The 24,187-nt window shown below is 46.8% G+C and overlaps 2 protein-coding genes across 4 annotated transcripts in view; one reads left to right on the top strand and one right to left on the bottom strand.

The window, feature by feature from the left end:
* Positions 1–24,187, top strand: part of SYN1 (synapsin I) — a 49,292-nt gene that overhangs the window by 23,725 nt on the left and 1,380 nt on the right. For all 3 annotated transcript variants that reach the window (XM_053917157.1, XM_053917155.1, XM_053917156.1), the window contains exons 6-12: positions 19,417–19,479; positions 20,234–20,376; positions 20,468–20,542; positions 20,640–20,742; positions 21,909–22,049; positions 22,375–22,462; positions 22,563–23,151. In XM_053917157.1, coding sequence (XP_053773132.1) covers positions 19,417–19,479; positions 20,234–20,376; positions 20,468–20,542; positions 20,640–20,742; positions 21,909–22,049; positions 22,375–22,462; positions 22,563–23,151 — 1,202 coding nt within the window. The remainder of the gene's footprint in view (positions 1–19,416; positions 19,480–20,233; positions 20,377–20,467; positions 20,543–20,639; positions 20,743–21,908; positions 22,050–22,374; positions 22,463–22,562; positions 23,152–24,187) is intronic.
* On the bottom strand, positions 11,303–15,070 carry TIMP1 (TIMP metallopeptidase inhibitor 1). Its single transcript, XM_024580091.4, has 6 exons — positions 14,912–15,070; positions 13,886–14,014; positions 13,066–13,145; positions 12,774–12,900; positions 12,409–12,533; positions 11,303–11,576 (listed from the first exon to the last, which is right to left on the bottom strand). Exons 2-6 carry the CDS (start codon positions 14,004–14,006, stop codon positions 11,406–11,408), a joined length of 624 nt encoding a protein of 207 aa, XP_024435859.1. The 5' UTR covers positions 14,007–14,014; positions 14,912–15,070; the 3' UTR covers positions 11,303–11,405.

Below are 24,187 nucleotides of genomic sequence, written 5' to 3' on the forward strand. Positions count from 1 at the left end.
TATAACTGAACTAATTATATTATATGACAAAGTGTATTCTTTGTCATATGTGACCACTGAAGTCTCTGCTCCGTTCGTTTAGTGGTTAGCTAATGATTGGACAGATATTTCTTTAAACACATAGAATCAGTAAGTCCCCAAGCTTTTGCTGATGGGCCCTTTGTGCATGTTGTAAATAGCTTACAACTTTGCCTTAGCCTTTACTTACTACTTGTGCAGAGCCTTGAGGTCAGCCAGAGCACCTGGGCACGCACACAGTCTTATGCATATTTGTGGCTTTCTAGATTCCCAGGAATATGTCAGAGCTTTTCAAAACCTCCTGTGGAAATTTCATTACTCAACTTTTCCATTAGGTTTTTTTTGGTCAGTTTGTTGTTTGTCATAGCTGTAATCACTGCCTCAAGCACCTGCTATGTTAAACAATTGCTGCTGATTATTTCTAAAAATCACCCTCAGGCAAAGCTGTTCAAACCAGGTGAACTCTGAGTCAGGTCAAATAGACAAATCCTGTGAGTGGAGTTTTCTAGGAAACTGCCAGACCGTCCAAATGAAGAATAGCTTTCTGAGAATGGAACTTTGAAGGGACTTCAACCTTGTTCTGCCTCCTTCTGTGGTTGCTAAGCTGATGGTTTACCTTAGGATTGCAAGGCTCTTGATTTTCAAGGCTGTTGTGGAGGTAGGGAGAAGGGATGGGGAGAGGGTAAATTCAAATGCCACAAAATTTACTGTTCTTACTGAGATTCAGGCATTTACAACAATTTTTTATTGTTATTCAATTACAGTTGTCATTTTTTTAATTGTTACAAACCTATGCTCAAGCCCTGGCTGGTGTGGCTCAGTGGATTGAATGCCATCCGGGAAACCAAAAGGTCGTCAGTTTGATTCCCAGTCAGGGCACATGCCTGGGTTGTGGGCCAGGTCCACAGTGGGGGGCGTGCAAGAGGCAACCACACATCGATGGTTCTTTGCCTCTTTTTCTCCCTTCCTTCCCCTCTCTCTAAAAATAAATAAATAAAGCCTTTAAAAAACCTGTGGTCAATTTTCAAAGTTTTGAAAAAATGATTTTGACAATTTTTGCTGGTATTCTCATTGATTTTATGGAGGAGAGGATTTTTACTCTCTCATTTTCACTGACATCACCACCAGGCATATCTTTTTTTTTCCCCAGTCTCAGCCCTAGGATAATGGTATTTCAAAGCCAAGATACGGCAACTAGGTGTACTCATTGCTACTGGAGTGTCCGTGCATCTAGGCTCCGTCATTGTACAGAGCCAGGAAATTTCCAATATATGCATATGAAGTGTATTCATACTGACACCTCCAATTCTAATTTAACACATCACAGGGTTCCTTCTAGCCTTTTCCCATTCTATATTTCTATTTCTTTTCTCTAACAGTGAGAACCCTAGCCTTCAACATCATCAATATATTTACTTATTTGCTCAATCAAACCTACAATGCACAGAAAGCATTTTTAGACTTTCAACACCCATACCACTGTGAAAAACAAACCTAGTAAAGTACAGCTTGAGACTTGTTTGCCCTTTTTATGTCTTCAGAGGAGATATATAGCCAAAGTCCTGCATTCAAGAGTTACTTGGTTTTGTTCATGTTATTTTTCATTCAGCATGGTTATGTTATTTTAGTTCAAATGTAGATTGTTTCCCTGTGTATTAAATTTTAATGTCTTCCTTAACTATACTGATTTAATTCTATATTTTTAAATGTAGGACATTAGCATGATTCCAAAAGTCAATATTAAAAGACATATGCAGATAAAATTTAAAACCTAGATGAAATGGATAATTTTCCATGGGAACACAGTTAACAAAACTTGACCCCATTAGAGCTTAATGGTCCAATTTCCATTAAAAAATAGAGAGAGTTATTATGAGAGTTATTAATAGAGAGAGCATCAGGCCCAGATGTTTTCATAGGGAAATTCTACCAAACTGTTAGAGAACAGTTAATCTCAATGCCACAGAAATTGTTCTAGAGAACAGAAAATGAAGAGAAGCTTCCATATTATTTACTAAAGCAATTATAACATTTATAGCATAAAAAACATAGACCATTTTTATTCATGAATATCAATACTAAAGTCCTAAGTAAAATATTAGTAAATGAATTCAAAATTACATTAAGAAAATAATATATAGCATGACCAAGTGAGTTTACTTTTGGGAATAGATCTAAGAAGAAAACCATATGATCATTTCCATAAATATTTTAAACACCTTTGACAAAAATTCAACACCTATTCTGATAAAAATCATTCAAAAATACAAATCAACTGATACCTTCTTAACATGATAAAATGTGTATACCTCAATCCTAAAGTTATCAACTTAATGGCACAACATGAAGGCATTTCCATCAAGATCAGGAACAAGACAAAATGCCCACTGTTTCCAGTCCTTTCCAATATTGTACTTGGGGGTATTAGACCAATGCAATTAGATTAGGAAAACCAAGTATAGTTGTAAGAATGGATAAAGAAGACAAAAAAGTATCTCTGTTTATAGATGATATGATTGTACACCTGTAAATCTCCCAAAGAACCAATAATAAAGCTAATTCAAACAATAAAAGAATTCAGTAACAGAATAATGCAGAGATCAGTACTTTTCATATGTGCAGATAACCAGATATAATGTATAATTGGGGAGAAACCCCCCACTTATGATACAAAAGAAACAAAGATAAAATACTTGGGGCTAAAGTCAACAAGGGGTATGCAAACTTACATGAGGAGAAGCTTAAAACACTCCTGGAAGATACAAAGGTAGACTTATACAAACAGAAAGTTGTTCCCTGTTCTTGGATAGGATGAATTAACATCACAAAGATGTCAGTTCCCCTTCTCAGCTTATAAGTTAAAAATTTAATGTGACCCTCCAAAATATGCCTATAAACTTTTATCTGTACCTGGACAAATTAATATTAAAGTTCATATGGAAACAAAAACCTGCAACAATAGCCAGGGAAACCCTGAATTTGAGAGCAGGGGAATTAGTCATACCAGCCTACAAGGAGTGAAATGCCTCTGCCAGCAAATAGGTATTGTATGAAGCTTTTCTAATTTAAACAGTATGATGCTGACACATGAATAGACAAACTGACAGGCTAAAGGAAAAAAAATAAAAGTCCAGATATAGATCTATTTGCACATAGAAATTTAGTAGTCAATAAAAGTGTCAAGCTTTGTTTTTGACATTCAAATTCTTCATCTGTCTGAAATTGATTTTCTTTTTTTTTAGTACTCTTATGAACATCTTTATTACATCTGTTCTTTAAAACTTTTCTATGTGCATTATAGAATGGCCATCACATCCATTCACTTACATAATACTATTCTCAACATAGCAAGCAAGTAGCACTGTTAACAAATACCTTTATTACATGTATTCATTGGAATTGATTTTCATATATAGTGTGAGGTAGGTATGGATCCAGCTTCATCTTTTTCCTTGTAGGCAACTTTTTTTCTCACTGATTTGCTGTGCCACCTCTGTCATATACTGAAATCTCATATATGTATGGGGCAGGTTCTAAACTCTGTTCTACTCCACTGGTCACTTTCTCTATACCTATACCAATGCAGTACTCTCTTAATAACTATATTTTCTCATTAATTCTTGATATCTAGTAGGGCAGTTGCACCTCCTCACTCTTCTCTAGCTGTATAGAAGCTATTTTTGTCAGGGACATAAAGAACAGAACTTTAGAGGCCAGGAAGAAGACGGAGTTAATGGTGGGTAGTGGGGGTAGGTGGTGGCAAAGGCATTAGATTTCCTGCAAGCCAGCTTGCCACCCCTACCTTCCTCTTTGACCCCCAACTCAATGTCAGCATGGAGGGGCAAAAGCTAGGCCTGGATTTGCAGAAGCAGTTCTCCCTGCCCTGTACTTTGAAGCTCTGATGGGAATGTTGCTTAGCCTCCATCATGTGGTGGGAGACACATGTCAGGATTCTGGCTCCACTACCACATCTACTCCCACCCAGGTTGCAGACCGCCAGAAATCCTCAGGGCTGTTTAGCTCAATGTGTCTAAATAGTCACCAGTTAGGAGCGGGGTGCATGGGAGGACACTTATTAAGCACACTTTGACTTCTCTGCAACCCAGCTTCTGTAGCCTGGTGATCTGCTTACATCAACTTGGTCATGTGTCTACCTAGGGGTAGGGGGTGCTGTGGCCATAGGGACTTCACCTCCTTTGCTGCCTGCCTTCCAGATGATTTTCTCAGCAAATATTTAAAGAGGGTTCACAATGTGACAGGTGGAGTCCAATGCCATGGTCTCTCTGAGGCCAGTTTCTTCTCTGTGCCCAGGATTCATGGTCCCTGTGCAATGAGGAAAGAGAGGGTGCTTTGGGATCAGAGTTGGGGTCAGGGATACCAAGATTGTGTGAAATAGGGAGGGTAGGAGTGAGTGAGGAAGTGAAGGAAGGAGCAGGAGAGATATATCATAGGGTGAGAGGCTTACATTTGAGGGGCCAATTTCATTGAGATATAAGAAAGTCCAGAAAAGGAGACATATCATAAGTGTACAGCTCACTGAATTTTCAGAAAGTGAACATACTCCTGTCACCTGCATCCAGATCAAGAAACAGAATATAGCCAGATAGATTCCTCAGCACAGTTAGAAGTTGATGGTCTTTGGGATGCTTGAGGGGACAATTGGGGGAAGTTAGTGGGCTTAGGGAGGTTTAGGAGTTTGAGGAAGGTAGAGAGTTTCCAGCTCACTGTGAGTAAGTAAACGTGTGTGTCTAAGGCCTGTTGTACCTGAAAATTCAATAGCAGATAGTGGGTCACCAGGGAAGGTAGCTAAGTTCGTGGCTTCATGTTCTTCTCGCCAGTGCTCAGCCAAGTGGATGTCCCTCCATGGATACTGCAAGGTTGAATCTAGGTATATGGCTTTGAAGTGTGGCAGGGAAGCACCTGGAGGTGTTTGGGCAGAGTACTGCTCTCCAAATGCTTCTCCTAGTTTCTGCTCCTAGAAGAGAAGGGCAGCAGGAACTAAGGAAGAGCAGAGGGGCCAGGGAACAGTGGAAGGAATAGCAAATGGTGAAACAGGGAGGAGTGGGGGGCAGGGAGGAAAAAAGACAGTAAGGATGGGGGAGCAGGAGGACAGAGAGCAATATGGAACATGGAGAAGAAACAGGAGGCAGAGAATAGGGAGCAGGGCACAAGGAGTGGAAGTAGAAACTGGCAAACAGGAGCAGGGAGCAGAAAGAACAGGGAAGGGCTGACACTGTGCCTGCAGGATTACATGAGGGGCACATTCAAGACCCAGTGGTATCCTTTTCCTTTAGATATTTAGAAGCCTCTCCAATGTGCTCCTCCCTGAGCCACTTCTAAAGATATACTACTCATTCCCTGAAGTGAAGCTTCCCATCCTTCAAAGAACCCAGAGAGGACAGATGCCATGTCCTGATGGTTAGGAAAGTGTGACTAGATGTCCTTTGGCTAGGATAGACTGATCCCTGCCAAGTGGTCAGTATGAAAGATCCAGGACACTATGAATCAGGGACAGAATAAGCTGTGGTTGACTGAAATTGGTAAACATAGTATCCTGAGGTAGGGGGCACTTTGAAGGACAATGCCCCAGGAAGGGGACACTTTATTCCAGGGCTGGAACAGGAGGGCTGAGGATGAGGAGTTCATGCAAGGTAAAGACAGGCTGGATGACCTGTGATGAAGAATTCCTAAAGGGGAACCTCTCCTGATAATGTCACCACAGCTGTTTTGGTGGGCGTGTAGACATAATCACACTGTTTTTTTTTTTTTTAACAAAAAACTTTTTTTTAAATCCTCACCAGAGTATATGTTGTTTTTTAATTGATTTTAGAAAGAGAGGAAGAGAAAGAGAGAGAGACATCAGTGTGAGAGAGAAACATCGATCTGTTGGTTGCCTTGCATATGTGCACCAACCGAGGATTGAACCCACAACCTTTTGGTGTATGGGATGATGTTCCAACCAAATGAGCCACCTGGCTGGGTCTACATTGTTCTTTGTATTTGGGTACTTCCATGAACCATAAGTTCAGAACCCCTTTAGAAACCTTGATTGTCTATGAAGGGAGGAAAAGGAGAGGAACACTGAATCTAAGGAACATTTATGTGGTGAGGATCTGGGGTCTGAGTATCATATCACATCAGTAGCATTTGATTCTCAGAGACCCACCCCATTCCCTCAGCAAGAACTGGGTCAGGGACTTATATTTTGATGGGGAGACAGGTGGGAGGAAGGGATATTCAGGGTACCCTGGTGATTTGAACTCATAATGCCTTGTGGTCTCAGTAAAGAGGATGTGCCCCAGGAATTAAGCCACAAGGACTAGGGATGGGAGAAACATGTCAGGAGGTTCTTTGGAGTTCAAGTATTCAAGATTTTTTCCATCCCCAAGAGTCCTGAAAAAAAATTTTTTCAGAGCACCTCCCTGCCAGGCTCTACCACTTCAGTGGGCTTTATCTGTCCTTCTAGAACCTCACTGTGAGCCCCTGTGTTGGCAGCCTCTCTGAGGTCTGCCCAGACTTATCCATGTCCGAGTTACAATAAACATCATGGGATGTGGAAGCTAGCACCCAAAGGCCTACCCTAAGGGTGGTCATAGACAGAGCTGGGAGCAAACCAGGGCCCAGCAGGAAGGCAGGATTCATGGCAGAGGCCTAAGGGATATGGTGGTGGTGGGGGTAACTCACCCCCTACCAGAAAAGAATTAAGGAAGCATCCATCCGATACTACTTCTTTCAAGAGGCCTAGGGTCAGGGGAAGGCCCCTTGGTGTGTGATGGGGGCAAAAGACACTGAATCTGGGCCTCTGTTATCAATGGCTCCACCTCTATCCATTGGAGCTGTTGTTCTCCACAAAGGTTCAGCAGGAGGCCCAAATTCAGTGAAGGATAGTCAACATCAGGGAGGTGCAGCCTGGGCATTTCTGCCCACATGAACCTGCTATTTTACTCTTTAAGAGGTCAAACCTTTAGCCTTCTATTGAAATAAGGATTGGTAGTTGGGGAGTAAGTCTGGGGTTCTAACAGCTTCTTATGCAGACTTTCAACTAATCTTTTTTTTTTAAGCTCCACCTTCACTGCCACATCCAGAGGGAACTTGTGCCCCAATCTTTTCCTTTGGTTGGGGCTCTACAGTGTAATTGGGTTTGGTCCTCAGATTTTACTGATATGGCATAGGTGGTGTTTGGGACTGGATAGTGAGACGTAGGTATCAGTCACTGCTCATAAAAACAAAGGGCTGGTCAGACCTGGCCAGGTAGCTCAGTTGGTTAGAATGTCGTCCCGATACTCCAAGGTTGTGGGTTTGATCTCCAGTCAGGGCACATATAAGAAGCAACTAATGAATGCATAAATAAGCAGAACAACAAAGCAGTATTTCTTTTTCTCTCCCTCTCTCCCTCCCTCCCTCTCTCTCTCAAATCAATTTTTAAAATAAAAAAATAGTGAAAGAGCTGGTCTTATAGAAATCTACTTCTTCATCAGTTACTAGGGGTGAGGGAGAGATGTTTCCACATAGGGAGTAATATATTGGGGGGGTGTTCCAGCAGGAAGATTTCCTAATTAGAGATATCTAAAGATGGGGTAATGTGTCAATCAATAGAGGCTATATGGATGGGTGGATGGGGTTTTATGAATGGAAAAAAACTTTAAACAGTCTTATCAATGAGATAGACAGCAATGGTGGGTGTTTCTGAATGGGAAGATATGACAAGTTAGGTCATCAATAGGATTACTTTGATGGGCATATCTGAATGGGGAGATATGCTAGTGGGTCAAGATATATGAATGGGGAGATTCATCAGTAGAGGTTGTCAATGGGAATTATATCATAGAAAGACATTTATGAATGGAGACATTTGTCAACTAGGTAGTAACTAGGGGATATGCCAATGGAGGGATAATTATGAAGAGAAATATTTGTCACTGGAGTCTACCAGGGGTGACAGATTGCTGCTGGGTATTTGTGAATAGGGAGGTTTGTCAACAGGGGTTATCAATATGGATATGTCAAAGAGGTATTTATGGATATGGAGGTAGTTCAACAGAGGTATTTGTTGGTGGAGTATTTGTGAAAGAAGGGGTTTGTACAGTCAGGAGAGGGGACTTTTTAATTAAAAGAAAGATTTACTAAGGCATTATAGATTTGTCACCTGTAGTCTTGGTGAGAGTAGAGATTTATAAATGTAGTTTTTCATCCACAGTGAACACTGCATAGTGGGAACATTATCACTGGGGGAAGGGGTGGTCCTCAGAAGTCTTGAAAATGTTGGTATTTTTCAGTGGCACAATTTGCACACTGGAAACAGTATACAAGAATCATTGTAATAAGAAAAACAAGTGAACATAGTAAATATTTGTAACATCTCTGAGGGAGATTATCAGGATCATGAATTACACTAAGGTTTCCAGGGTGCATTTAGTTATTCCTACTGATATTATATGTTATTTCCAATATTATAAATTATCATTCTTAATTTTAAACACTATTTGCAAAGTTATACATTAAATTATATTTATCATACTACTAATAATTAATACTCATAATGCCATGTGCCTACCACTGTTCCAGGCAATTTACATGTATGATCTCATTTAATGCTCACATTGTCCCTATGAGTTAGGCATTTTTATCCCCATTTTAAAGATGTGGAAACTGAGGCACAAAGAGGTAATGTGATGTCCCCAAGGACACAGTGCTAATACATGGAAGGGGCAGGATTTGAATACAAGTGACCTGGCTCCAGCATTCATGCTCTTAATCACTATACTACATTACCTATCTAGAAATTGAATCACTGTTAGTAATATTACACATGAAGTTATAGTTAGGAGAGCTTCATGTTTTGACCTGAAAAAATTACCGAGGGGTGAATACACCCATTGATTATCCTTCAACCCTGGCACAGACCTTGGAAGGATTCTGGGTAGGGACTGTGAAGCCCATTTTTTACGGAGAAGTACTGAGGCTTGACTGGGGGAAAGGCCAGCCCCCAGGCTACCCATGGAGCTGGACCCCATGCTGAACACCTCACAGGGCTGTCACCCCCATGTGCTTCCCCTCAGCCATCAGGGTCTCTCCCAAGCAGAGATTCATGGACACACTGAATGCTGGGGTGGGGGCGGGGGTAACTCACTTTACTCACTTTAGTGGATTTTCTAGAAGTGTGATGGGGAGATATAGTGACCTCAGGACTACAGATACCCTGCCAGGAGCTCCTGTCGGGGTGTCGGGGAGGTGGCCTTGTATGTTGCCCTGGACTCTGTGAAAAGGGCTGCAGTAGAGTACAGCCTGGTGGTCTGCCCTGCCTTGAAGCATTAGTATTTTGATCCAGGGCACCACCTGAAAGTGGGCAGATCGGCAGGACAATGGCCTTCACACTGGGCTCCACCCTTCCACCACCACCTTCTATGTCATCTTCCTCCCAGGGGGTAAAATGGCTGGGGGCTCAGGGAACTGGTGCTGTGGTCAGGGAACAAACAGCATAAGAGTGCAGGCAGCTTTTGGTACTAGGGTTTGGTGAACTATCAGGAACTGCCAAACTCTTGCAGGCAGCTGAGGCAATAGTGACATAGCCACAAGGGCCAAACCAGGGCCTAGGCCCTTCCCTTACAGTTATATCCGTCACTGAGGGCTGCCATTTACTCCTTTTGGTAGCTGGGGTTCAGAGCCCCCCAAAGCATTACCAAGGTGTAGATGATGACATAGAAATTGTTACTGTAATGGGTGTCCTCTGCTCAAGCAGATAAGCACTGAATTCTTAAAATCCACCCATCCTGATCTGGGACATATCTTGAGCTCTCGGGGGAACCCCCAGTAGTACAAAAGGACAGGACCACAGAGGATCCAGGGGGCCATGCTTGGAGATCCAGAATACCCTGGAGGAGACCTGGGTTCTTATTGGCAGGAGCAGTGGATAGTCCAATGGGAAGGAATTTGGGGGTCCTTTCCTTTACCAAAAAAGATATAGTGGAGACTTTTTTCAAGCAGACTCAGGTCAACAGGTCTCTTGAGTGTTCCACTGAATGTTTGTACTGATCCGAATTTCTGGTTCCCATGGGCCACACTTAAATCAAGACCTTTGGTGTTTAAGAGGCAAGAGCCAGGAACTGGAAAGGGCCCAGAGGGGCCTGGACTCAGCTGTGGGAGCAAGAAAGCCTAAAGAAGGGATTATTGAGAGGATCCCTTGCTCAGGTCTTATGGGGGAAGATGAACCAGAAATGTGAGCCTCTGGTCTAGAAGCCCCAGTTTTGGTGAGGGGGCAGCTGCATAGGGGGAGATATGGGGAGAGGTGTAGACTGATGTACATGGTTGCTTTTGATTTTGAAACCTTACCTGCACTTCACTTCTGTCAAAGTTGGTCAGAAGAGTGAGGAGAGGAGAGGTAGGAGAAGGGGGAGAAAGGGATTTCCAGGTCATACCGTCTGCCCATCTTTTCTATTCCCCAAACAACCACTTACGAGGAATCTCTCCCAGGCCATAGTGAGGGAGGGGAAGCCAAGGCTGCTCCTCCTCCCAGACTCCCTGGCTGCTTACGTGGGGTTGGAGGTCTGGGACCCCTGGGGCTTTCCCCTTTTGCTCAAGTCAAACTCAGTACAAAACCTAAGGATGGGGACAATAACACCCACAGACTCGGATGGGGAAGGACATCCTCACTGGATGACATCAGGACAATGCTCAAGGAGAGGAAAGCTGTTAGCCAATTGATAAGGCATTCGTCAATGAGGGATTTGTGAATAGGGGAATTTGCCAATGAGGTAGTGATTTGTCAAGCAGTTGGTAATTTATGAACTACAGAGCCCTGTGCAAATAGAATGTATAATTAGTCTAGTAAAATGTTTTAAAGTATTGAGTAGAGAGATTATTCAATAAGCTGTGGTTGATAACACAGGTTAAATTACTGACATTGCAGATCACCAATGGTAATGTCAATGGAGAGAATTATGTGGTTCTGGGACCAGTGGAAGTATCCACAGACACTCTCCATGGCTGGGATGTAGGCAAACCAGATGTCAGGGGCATCCCCCAAGGCATCAAACCCTTTGAACATCTGTTCATGGATGAGGAGAAGAGTCTCTTTTACTGCCGTGATCCTCCCCCTCCCCCTTCTCCATATAGCATCTTGAGATCACACCTAACTTCCTACCAACCGATGGGCAGAGGCTTTTTGTTGTTAATATAAAAAGCCAGTACCTTGCACCCCTCATCCCCTCGACATTTGTCCCAGGGTACCCCCACCAGGTCATTAGCGATACGGGTTTATTCCCAGACACCACACAGGGAAACTGCCTGCTGAGTGGTAGGTCTTTATTTCACTGTCTTGAAGAAACAAAGACAGGAGTGGGAAAGGGGATGAATACTGTGTGGGTGTCAGCTTCTGCTGGGTGCAGGATTCAGGCAGTCCGGAGGCGCAGGGACTGCCAGGTGCACATCCCTGGCTTCCGTGGCAGGCAGGCAAGGTGGCGGCTCTGGAAGCCCTTGTCAGAGCCTGTGAGCAGCTGGTCGGTCCACAAGCAGTGAGTGTCACTCTGTAGTTTGCAGGGAATGGATGAGCAGGGAAACACCTGGAGGAGGGGAGGGAGACACATCTTTGAGGGCTCCTCCTACCCCAGCGTCCCCTATGGAGCAGAACTTTCCCCTCCTCAGCATTCAACATTGAGCTGTATCCACCTGGATACAAACTCAAGAACAGTTGCTTCCATTTGGAGAATAGTCATTGGACTCGATGAGGTGACAGTAATCCACTGAAAGGATCAGTTTCTTGGTGGTTGAGGACAGTTGTGGGGATCAGTCAGATCCTATGAGAACTATCCCATAGGATAGGGAACAACTGGCAGTAATAGGGAACAGCTGGTGTATGGAGAACTTAAATATAGGAAGGAGCTGTGGGGCTCAGATAAAGTCAGTGGGTCAGAGGACATTCAGGGACATCAGACAACAGTCCTGGAATAGTCAGAAGGGCACTGTAACTCGCCCGTGTGTGTGGAACAGTCCACAGCTGGAGAGCAACAATTAGATGTGCTGGGGAAGAGTCAGTAGGTTGAGGAACAGCGTTTTGGGTTCTTGGAGAACATTCTAGAGAACCAAGAAACAAACCCAGGGGGGTCAGGAACAAACATAAGGACTACAGAATAGTCACAAGGGAGAGTTAGAGGGACAGAAAGCAGCTAGAACAGTGAATCCCCAGGTGTGAGGCACAGGGCAAAGGAACAACCAGAATGTCCAGAAGAACAGTCTTAGGTTTAAGGGAACAGCAAGGAATATCAGGGGTAACCCAAGGGTTTGGGGAGCAGCCATAGGGACAAGGAATATCCAGAAGGAGCGAGAAACAAACCATGGTTTAGGGAAGAGCCCAAGGAGCCCTCCCCAGGTGGCAGGTAGGGCCCAAGCACTCACCGTGCATTCCTCACAACCAGCAGTGTAGAGCTTGGTGAAGCCCCGGCGCTGAGCGGGGCTCAAACTGTTCCATGGAGCCACGAAACTGCAGGTGGTGATGTGCAGGTGCCCATTCCACAGTTGTCCTGGGGAAGGGACAACAGGCAGCTTCTGACTGGCTGGGGCAGGGGATGAGGGACGGGCAGGGTGGCACCTGCTTGGCATCCCTGGAGCACAGACTCTACTGGGGGCCTTCTGATAGGCTGAAATTGGGGTGGTCCCCATTTCAACTGGGACCCTTCTCTCAGAAGCTTGCCCAGTTAGGGTTCCCCTGCAGCATCTGGGGGACAGGTGGCATGGCCCAGGACTAGGGGGCGGAGCCTCACCAGCGATGAGAAACTCCTCACTGCGGTTCTGGGATGGGTGGAAGTATCCACAGACACTCTCCATGGCCGGGGTGTAGACAAACCGGATGTCAGCAGCATCCCCCAAGGTACTGAACCCTTTGAACATCTGTCAATGGATGAGAAGAGTATATTTTACTGACATGATCCTCCCATTCCACTTTCTTCATATAGCATCCTGAGATCACAACTAACTTCCTCCCAACTGATGGCCAGAGGGTTTTTTTTGACAGGAAGATGTTAGGAACTGCTGAGGAATGGGCAGGAGGGATACCTTGGTCATCTTTATCTCATAACGCTGGTATAAGGTGGTCTGGTTGACTTCTGCTGTCCCCATGAACTTGGCCCTGATGACTGCAGGAGAGGAGGGGAAGAAACAAGTCAAATGGACTGTGTGAGCCAGTAAAAATAAAACAATCACAATAGTCATACTAGCAAAGCACATAATTAAATAGGGATCACTGGATGGCAGACAACACAGTGAGAGATTTGTACATTTGTTAAATGATTCACCCATACATTGACTGCCCACTCTTTGCCAGGCACTGCTTTAAGCCTTTTTCATATAGTCGTTACGTGTTTATTCACTCAATGAATATTTTGGAATGCCTGCTATATGCTAGGCACTGTTCCGGTTGTTAGGGACACAACAGTGAACAAAACACAGAAATTCCTTCCCTTGTGGAACTCACATTCTAGCCAGGATGACAAAGGCTAAACACAAGCAAAATAGATAAGTCTATGGAATGTTAGAAGGTATTAACTGTAATGGGGAACTTCAGAATTGGATACAGGGAATCAGGAGTACTAGGGGACAGGGGTTAAAATTTTGGAAAGATAACATTTGAGGCAGCCACCCATATGGATACCTGGGGAGAAGGGTGTACCAGGCAGAGGGGGCAGCCAGTGCAAAGGCCCTGAGGAAGGACTGGGCCTAGAGTAATCTAAGGAAGCCAGTGAGAATACCAGTGTGGCAAAGGCAGAGGCAGGGCAGGGCTGAGTGGAATTGGTCTAGAGGTGAGCTCCATCCTGAACCCCACTGGATTGAGAGGGAAAGTAAAGCACAGTGTGTGAGCAGAGTGGGCTACACTTACCGAGGTCAGAGCTGCAGAAGGCCATCTGTGGGTGGGGTGGGGCACAGGTACAGGCCAGGCTGGGGACTGTCAGACACAGCAACAACAGGATGCCAGAGGCCAGGGGCACAAAGGGGGCCATGGTGGGTTCTGCAAGAGTGGGGAGGAGGAGTCAGGCAGCCTCCACCCCAGCTGATCCAAGGACCTGGGCAAGGCCTCCCACCCCATCCTGCTCCACCCTCACCAGCAGACATGATTAGGCTGCCACACTTGGGCTAGAGGGGTTGGGGAGTTTGGGGATTTTAAGAGGGTGGGTATTTGAGAGCCCAGAGGATCTTACGGTGCTAGGGGATTGGGAGAGTTTCAGAGTTGTGGAGTTTGTTTATGGGACTGGGTAAGTGGGTAGATTATAGGGTTGCGGCATTTGGGGAAAAGGAGGCTGGGGGAGTTTGAAGACTTAGTGGGGTTTGGGAAGTCAGAAAGTAGAGGAGTTGGGGTGAGGAATTTTTGGTTTGGGGAACTGTAGGAATCTGTGGGAAGGTTGGGAGTTTCAGGGTTGTGCATATTGAGAGAGAGAGGCTGGGAAGTTGGAGGCTGAGGAATTTGGAGGAGATTGGGGGTTTAGGAGTTGAGGGACTGGGGGCCTAAGGGGGGGTCCCAGAGGCATTTTGGAGCAGAGGAAGTTTTGAGGTTTCTAGAGAGTTGAGGATTTAGGAATCTGGGTTACTGGTGGAGCTGGGGAGTTTGGGGAGCTTCAGGGGTTTGGGTATAGGGGATCTGGGGGGCAATGAGGGAATTTAGGGGAGGTAGCCATTTGGGAAGCGTCTGTGGTAGTAAGGGCTCATGAGCTTGGGGTAGTTGGGATGGATATCAGGGGTTGGAAGGAGTTTGGAGCAGTTCCAGCCCCACCCCACCCCCAACCCCACCCCGTCCTTTCCCCCTTGACTAGCCCAGGGTCCTAGTGGCTGCCTTTCAGGCTGAGCGGCAAGATGTCCCGCAACAGCAAAGTTCCAGCCCAGCCCTGAGGCCGCCCAGGCCCCTGCTTACCTCTGGTGTAGCCTCTCTAGACGCTGGGTCTGCGGCGATGGCGGCAGGGCCTGAGCGGCGGAGGATAAATGTCCACGCGAGGGGCGGGGGTGGCAGCCGTGCGGAAACCACAGGCCTCCAGGCTTCCTGGATGCATTACTCATCCGCCCACCGTCAGTGGTGGCCAAGGGGCGGGCCGATGGCTGCCGAAAAGAAGCTTCAGCCTCCTCCTCTCCCTCCCCCTGGGCCTCACCCTGGTCATCTCCCTCCCCCATCTCCAAGTCTGGTCCCAGTCCTTGCGGGCGGCCTCAATGGAAGGTTTTAGAGTCAGGATTCCCCCAGTGCAATTACCTAAAGTCTCCCAACTCTCCATAGTCTATCCAGTCACCCACGCCCTCAAACTCCCCATGGATGAAGCCCGAATTAATTCATTTCATGAATAAACATTTCTTCTGCACCTACTGGGCACACACAGAAATTCCTGTCTGGTAGATTCTGACATTCTGATGAAGGGTGAGGTGTTAGAGAGGAGACTGAGTAGAAGCAGTGGAAGGAGATAAAGCAGGTGAATGGAGGAGGAATACAATGTGGGGTAACTGAGGCACTGAGAGATTAAGTTGACTTTTTCAAGATCACAGTAAGTGACACAACTGGGATTTGAACTCAGTGGCCTGCAGCCAGAGCCTGGATCTTAACCCTGCTCAGAAAACACAGGCAAATAGCATTTATATGGCACCAACTGTGTACCAGGCACTCAGCATAATTAATCGCACAAAGGTCACAATTTTTGCAACAACGTGGGTGGATCTAGGGACTATTATACTAAGTGAAATAAGCTAGAGAAAGACAAATACCATATGATCTCACTTATATATGGAATCTAAAACACCAACCAAACCAAACCAAACAGACACATACTCATAGATACAGAGAACAAACTGGTGGTTGCCAGAGGGTGAATGGGGTGGGTAAAATAGGTGAAGGGGATTAAGAAGTACAGACTTCCAGTTATAAAATAAATAAGTCATGGAGATGCAATGTATAGCACAGGGAATATAGTTGATAATACTGTAATAACTTCATATGGTGACAAATGTTAACTAGAATTGTCATAGTGATCATTTCATAGTGTGTAAAATATTGAACCACTATTTTGTACACCCAAAACTAATATAATATTTATGTCAACTATAATTCAATTTTTTAAAAACTCAGCTTTTAATAAGCCTCTGAGATAAGTACCAGGTTTTTTTTCCCACTTTACAGATGAGGAAATATGAGGCATAGAGGAATTGAAGAACTTTCCCAGGATCACAGGGCATGGCTGGGATTTTAATTTATGCCAGCTGGCCTCGTGATCTTAACCCAGGCTTGGCACACCAGGAAAGATGCTGGTGGATTAATGAGCATTGGGGTGGGGGGGAGTTGAATGATGGCGAAAGAGACCAGTGAGTCAAGAGAAAACTGATACCCTCCCATCCTGTCCTGCCCCTTCCCCACCAACTCCTCCCCTACCATCTCCCTGGTAGGGGGTGGGGTGAGGCAGTCCCTGCTTGCCAGCTTCCAGATGCTACCTGAGTCTTCCCTAGGGTCCTGGGAAAGGGCTCTGAGGGCTAATTGAAGTCCTTCAGTTGTTCAGGGAGGACAGACCAATAATAATGATAGTGATGATAGTAGTCACTTACTGAGCACTTACTGTATATTGTGCCCTGAAGTCTTTGTGTAAATTCTCTTCTTCACTCTCCATTGCCCTCTCTCTAATTAAGCTGGATTAATTCAGGGATGTTAACCCAATCAACACCACCATCGCCACAACAAAAACTACCAGCACGTATGGAATGCTTAATGGGCATCAAGCACTGTTCTAAAATCTTTTGTTAGTTCATCTCTCAGTCAATGCAGATCACTTCCTTGTTAATGTTGGCTAACCAAGAGATGCTAAACCAATAATTATAATACTACCTAACACTTTTGGAGGATGCAGACTTCCTGTGCTCCAGATATTGTGCTAAGCATTTTTCCCGACATAACTAATGTGTTCCTCACAATATCCCTGTGAGTTAGAGACTGTTCATATTCTGGTTATGCAGATGAGGAAACTGAGACAAACAAAAGATTGAGTGACCTGCCCAGGAATGAGAGTGAAGAAATGACAGTTGGGGAGACGAAGTGGGGGGGCGAAAGACGTAAACCAGGAGTTTGGAGAAGCTGATTGTGAAAGTGGGGGAGTGAGAGTGAATGAGACAGGGGGCTGAGTAAGGCAGTGGTGGGGGCCAAAGGGAGAAGTGAGGGAAGGGAAAGTCCTGCTGCAGCCCCTCGCTGATCCTCGTTCTGACGCCAGCTGAAACTTGACTCAGCAGAGTTTTGCTGACTGTCTACATGTGAGGGGTTGTGTGGATCCAGGTTATTATGCAGGTTTTGAAAAACTAGTAGGGTTTCATAGAAGAGCATCTGGGTTGTGACCATCTGGGGAGCTGGGTGAGGGTGGAGGGGCCATGGGGCCCGACTTGATGTGCAGAACAGATACCTAGCAATCTCCGCAGCACACGAAGTGCTTGGGCCTGAATGTGTCCTTTGTACAGATCAGGAAACTGAGGTCCAGAGAGTATTAAGTAAACTTCCTGGGGTCCCACATGGTTTTAGGAAGAGGAGAGGCCAAGACTCAAAGCTAGGTCTCTCCAGAGGATCCCAGAGTGCAGAGCTCCACTCATGCACACATGTGCAGGCACACATACACATGTCCACAGTGTTGTATTCAGGCCCAGGTCCAGAGGAAACAAGGAGAGTTTATAAAAAGAGTAGCCTAGAAAATCTCTTGTGTCTGTGTGTCTGGGTGTGCCTGCATAGCGCTCTAGCTTTCTGCTGTGTCTCTGCCCATGAGAGTTGCCTGTGTGCCTTTCAGGTTGTGTGTGTATGGTGTATGTGTGGGCCTGAGTGATTTGTGTTGTTTCTGGCAGTTGTGTGTCTGCCTCTGTAAAGCAGGTCTAGTTTGCACATGTAATTGTGGATGTTTCTCCCCTCTGTGAGCTGTGAGTGTGCCTGAGAGTTACGTCATCCACCACCTCTGCAATGTTTCCCTGCAATTCTACAGGATCCTTGTAACCCCCCATCCAACACGGTGCCTCTCTCAGTGCCCCATAGTGACGCCAGTCATTTGGGAAATGAGGAAGGTGGGAGTGCAGAGGGAGGGTGATGCCTGAAGGTCAATTGGTCACCCTGAGCCTGCGGACTTCCTGTGCCTGTCGGGAACTGGGAACCACTGCTGCCTCAGCCACCCCTCCGGGAATGCCATCTCTCTACCCCGTGGGGCAGCTGTCTGCACAGCAGATGGAGGGTGTGGCCCTGTGTGCATCCATACTATGGTGGAGCTGGGGTCGCCCAACCTGGTCCCCTGGATGCTGCCCAGGGTCAGGAAACTTGACGCATCCCTGTGCCTTAATGTGTGAGCGTGTGTGTGTGTGTGCGTGCACACACCCAGGACTGTTGTCTGTATGCTTAGGAGGGTTGTGGTGTCTCTGGTTGTGTGCATGCTTCTCTTTTTGTACATATGACAAGGCGTGTTCTGTCTCTAGATATACTTTTTGTGTGCCCAGGAGTGGTGTGGGTCTCAGTGGTTTCTGTGAGTACCCAAAAGTGTGTATCTTTCTGTTTGTTGTGGATATGTCTGAGTGTTGCATGTCTGTTGACAATGCCCAATTCTGTTGTGTGTGCCTCTCAGGGTTGTGTATGCCTCTGCCTTCTATTGTTGTGCCCTGAGGGTTGTCTTTGTATTAATCACATGAGTAATACTGTGTGTCGTGTGTGTCCCTCTAACTGTTGTGTGAATTTGGATGATGGGAGGGGGCCGTGTATGTGTCTTCACTCAAAAGTGTTGAGTGTATGCTGCTGCGCAAGGCTGGCCAGAAGTGCTGGTCGGTTCCCACCACACATTGTGAACACCATGCTAGCTGAATGACTGACTGTGGGTGTCTACGCAGTTGGAGTGTGTGATGTGCCCCGGAGCCTGTGTTGGTTGCAGGTCTCTCCATCTCATGGGTCTCAATATGCGTGGGCACGTCTGGGCTTGGTTGTGTAGGTCTGAGTTTTGAGGGTTTGTGTGTCTAGGTTGTGAATGTGTGTGGACAAGACTTACACACAAGGCCTGGCTGAGGGGTCCAGTTGCTACATGCTCACCACCACACCCCCATGCACACACATGCACACACTCACTTCTCTATCATCCAGTCACTGTATAAACAAACTTTCTCTTTTCCGGAAAAGGCCCCCACCCTTGCCTCTGCCTGGGAAAGCAGAGGCGGGAAGTCTGGGAGTGGGGGAGGGAGGGACAGGCAGACAGGGCTCTGGGTTCGATTATGAGCTCAGAGGTGCTGTGTGACCCCCAGCTGCTGTCTGCTTGTCTCTGACCTGCCTCTTCTGGGAAAGGGCTCCTCATGTAGCTCCTGCTGGATGGGCTCCCCTCAGCACCACCCCCATCCCTGGCAATCAGCCCTCCTGCCCTGACCGTGCTCTGCTTTCCACCCTACCAGCTCAGCAGCACAACGTACCCCGTGGTTGTGAAGATGGGGCATGCACACTCTGGCATGGGCAAGGTGAGTCCCCTGGTTGAGTGTGTCCCTATGTTTGTAAATGGTGTGTGCTCCTGGCATTGCGCTTATGTATGTGGATGTATATTGTGTATTCAGCACACAGCAGTAATTCTATATGATTGTGTATCCTGTGGTGTTTTTATCTATTTGTATCTTTTCCCTCATATTCTTAGATTTTGTTGGCCCAATTTTGTCATGCACTCAGCTAGTTTTATGTGTCCTGTTATTTTGTTACTGTATACAGTATTGTATCTGTGTATATGCACGCATCTGTGTTGAACACACTACATAATCTTTTACATTCAGGGGGTCTTGGGGTCCTGTATGCTTCCCATCCACCTGATTTCATCTCTGTATATGTAGAAAGCAGACTTGTAATTTATATGTTGGAGTGTGTCTGTGCTTGTTTGTATATTATGTATACAATTGATTTTTGTGTCTGTATGCACATACTGTATATACACCGTTTTCCCACAGCTTTATTGAAATATAATTCACGTACCATACAACTTACCCATTTAAGGTGGACTATTCAATAGTTTTTAGCATGTTCAGGGTCATATACACCCACCTTTGTGTCTGTGTGTACATGTAAAGCCAATAGGCTCAGAATTATGCATGCATGAGTCCCTTGGTATGTGCACCGAATTTTTGTGTACTCAGCTCACCAGTGTCATTTGGATGCATGCCCCCACCCCGAGGCACCCTCATTTTCTGCCCCATCCAGCCAAGGCCCTGATCCCCACCCCACCCACAGGTCAAGGTGGACAACCAGCATGACTTCCAGGATATCGCAAGTGTCGTGGCACTGACCAAGACGTATGCCACTGCTGAGCCCTTCATTGACGCCAAATATGACGTGCGCGTCCAGAAGATTGGGCAGAACTACAAGGCCTACATGTGAGTGGAGAAATCGAAGTCTAGGTAGGAGTCCTCTGCTCTGCCCTATGCAGTTCAGGTCCCCCAAAATCTCTCCTCTCTCGTCTCCCAGGAGAACGTCAGTATCAGGAAACTGGAAGACCAACACCGGCTCTGCAATGCTCGAGCAGATTGCCATGTCTGACAGGTGGGTGGCCTGAACTCACGGGGGATGTGAAGTGAGGGTGGGAGTGTGGTTGACCAGGCAAGGCACTGACAGGCTTTCTTGCCCCATGTGTGGCCAGGTACAAGCTGTGGGTGGATACATGCTCAGAGATTTTTGGGGGACTGGACATCTGCGCAGTGGAAGCGCTGCATGGCAAGGACGGAAGGGATCACATCATTGAGGTGGGAGCACCCAGGGATTGGTGGGGGCACAGAGGGAGGAGCAGGTGCACAACAGGAAGCACTCCATGGCCCAGAATGTCCTCAGCAAATGGCAAAATGCTTAGTAAACTTTCAACTACTTTGTGAACTTGAACATCCTTAGTGACTAGCAAAACACTTGTTAACCTATAAAGTGCTCTGTGAACTAACTTTTAAAGTGTTCTGTAAACTGACAGGTTTGGCAAACAGAAACACACTTTGTAAACTACAAAGAACTTTGTAAAGAGTACTATTTGATACTAAAGCATTCTGTACTATGAGGTACCTCATAAATTAGGATGGTCTTGGTGAATAGCAAAGTGCTGTATAACACTATAAAAAGGAGCTCTGCAAACTGGGAGTCCTTGTTATTGAAGCAAAACACTTGCAAAATTCTAAAGCTCTTGGTAAACAGTGGTGCCCCTGGTAAACAGTGCAGCAATTTGTGAACTGTAAAATGCCTTGAAATTTTAGAGTGCTTTGTAAACAGCAGCACTTCATACATGTTAAAGCATTTTGTATATACGGGTGCCATTTCCAAAGCACTTTCTAAAGTCTAAACACACTATATATCCCATAGTCCTTTGTAAAGGGCAAGGAGCTTTGTAAACTGAAATACCGTGTAAACCACAAAGTTCTTTGTAAAGGACAGAGCTCCTAGAAAACTATAAAGCAGGGATCGGCAAGTGTTTTCTGTCAAGGGCTAGACAGTGCACATTTTAGGCTTTGCGGGCTACATAGTATTGTTTAAGGTACTCAACTCTGCAAAAGTAGCCGTAGACAACATGTTAAAAATGTGGCTGTGTTCCAATAAAACTTTGTTTATTGACATAATTTTCACATGTCATGAAATCTTCTTTTGACTTTTTTCAACCATTAAAAAATGTAAAACCTATCCTTAGTTCAGGGGGCTGTACAAAAACAGGTGCTGGACTGGATTTGGCCCGCAGGCGCTAATTTGCTAGTACCTCATAGTTCAGTACCTTGTTAGGAGACAAGCCTCCCTCACACTGCAAATCAGTGCCTCTCAAACTGAAGCTTTTGTTTCCTTGGCAGCAGCCATACCTTCTGCCAATTTAAAGCATTTTGTCACTCACCCTCACATGCACTTCCTGCCTCTCCTCACTGGGTCCATTTTCTTCCCCCAGGTGGTGGGCTCCTCCATGCCACTCATTGGTGACCACCAGGATGAAGACAAGCAGCTCATCGTAGAGCTTGTGGTCAACAAGATGGCACAGGCCCTGCCACGACAGCGGGATGCCTCTCCTGGCAGGGGCTCCCACAGCCAGGTCAGCTAGTGGTGGGCAGGCCAGCCCTTGGTCCTGCTGTATGTCACAGAGCTAATAAGCAGCAGGCTAAGTGTGTCACCATTACACATGTGGTGGCAATCAAGCAACTGTTTTAAAAATTGATAAACAGCTGCTACTCTGACTTCCCTGAGTGCCTCCTGACCCCTCCCCTGGGGGTCCCCGCCCAGCAAGCTGACATCCCCTCAGCTCAGCCACAAACACAGACAACACCTAGCACACAGGGAACCTGTGTTATTCTGATTGACTGATGCGCCACTGGCTAGTAACTATTTTTAACATCTCTTGTTCCACTCCTCTGCTGCAGGCTCCATCCCCAGGAGCCCTGCCCTTGGGCCGCCAGACCTCACAGCAGCCCTCTGGGCCCCCAGCTCAGCAACGACCCCCACCACAGGGTAAGTGAGGGGCCAGTTTCCTGGGCACCTGACATCCGGCAGCCCCACCACCTCTCACTTGCTGGCTCTCACATATAAATTCTTTCTCTCTGTCCCTCAGGTGGCCCTCCACAGCCAGGCCCAGGCCCACAACGGCAGGGACCTCCGTTGCAGCAGCGCCCTCCTCCACAGGGCCAGCAGCACCTTTCGGGCCTTGGACCCCCAACTGGCAGCCCCCTGCCCCAGCGCCTACCAAGTCCCACATCAGCGCCCCAGCAGCCTGTGTCCCAGGCCCCACCGACCCAGGGTCAAGGCCGCCAATCCCGGCCAGTGGCAGGAGGACCTGGGGCACCTCCAGCAGCCCGCCCGCCTGCCTCCCCATCTCCTCAGCGCCAGGCAGGCCCCCCACAGGCTACCCGTCAGACATCTGTCTCTGGTCAGGCTCCACCAAAGGCCTCAGGGGCTCCACCAGGTGGTCAGCAGCGCCAGGGTCCACCCCAGAAACCACCAGGCCCTGCCGGCCCCACCCGCCAGGCCAGCCAGGCGGGTCCCATGCCCCGCACTGGGCCACCCACCACACAGCAACCACGGCCCAGTGGCCCCGGCCCTGCTGGACGTCCTACCAAGCCACAGCTGGCTCAGAAACCTAGCCAGGATGTGCCACCACCCGCCACCACTGCTGTCGGGGGACCCCCGCATCCCCAGCTCAAGTAAGGGGACCCCACAGCAGCCCTTGCCTTGCTGCTCACGAAACATGCTCCTACACCAGGAGGGCAGCCCCAGCTCCCAAGTTCCTCAGACCCAGATCCTATCCAGGGGTCTAGAGCTCTCTCCAGTCTGGGCCAGACCCTTCCCCCAAACTGTCACCCCTCTCAGTCTACAGAGGCTCTTGCCCTCCACCCCAGGTCCTTTTCCCTCCATACCAGACTTGGTGTCCGATTCCAGAGAAAACCCAATTTCACTTCAGAGTCTTCCCAATAGGCCCTGGGAAAGTCCCCTCCTCCAGCCCAGGTACCTTGCTGACCCTCCTTTATACCTCCCCACCCACCAAGTCCTCTCATCTCAGAGCCTTCCCTGCCAAACTCATCCTCCCTGCTAATATTCCAAATTGCTCCCCCTTCAAATTCAGTCCTCTTATGTCACTTCACACTCCTTCCAGTCATCCTCATATTTTTCTACAGCCTAGGCCAGTGAATTTCAACCTTTTTCATCTCATGGCACACATAAATTAATTACTAAAATTCTGGGGCACACCAAACATTGTATTTTTTGCTGATCTGACCAAAAAATAGGTATAACTTTGATTCATTCACACGGGACGACTACTGTTGTGTTGGCTGTTGTCCTTTTTTAATTTGACAATCTAAGGGGAAAGAGGTCAGTGCTCCTGACTAAATAGTCAGGTATTGCATGTTTTAAAAATTCTTGTGGCCCACCAGTGTGCCTTTTGCCGCACACAGTTGAAAATCACTGGTCTAGGCTCCTTTCTGGTCCATCCCCAAATCCCAGTCTCCTCCCAAATCATCACACCATCCTGTCTGCCTCTTCTGATCCATCCCAGACCTGCCCCCACCTTAACTCAAAAGTCCTCGCTGCCCCATCCAACTGCCCCCCACTTAGATTTGCTCCTCCCAGCCTTTCCTTGGTCCAAGCTGTCCCCACCTCCCTCCTGGACTCCTTACCTTTAGACTGGAAACCTCCCTGCCCATACTCACCTTTCTATGAAACTCCTCCCAGCCTAGCCCA

Source organism: Desmodus rotundus, chromosome X (genome assembly GCF_022682495.2).
Source record: "Desmodus rotundus isolate HL8 chromosome X, HLdesRot8A.1, whole genome shotgun sequence".
Lineage (NCBI taxonomy): Eukaryota > Metazoa > Chordata > Mammalia > Chiroptera > Phyllostomidae > Desmodus > Desmodus rotundus.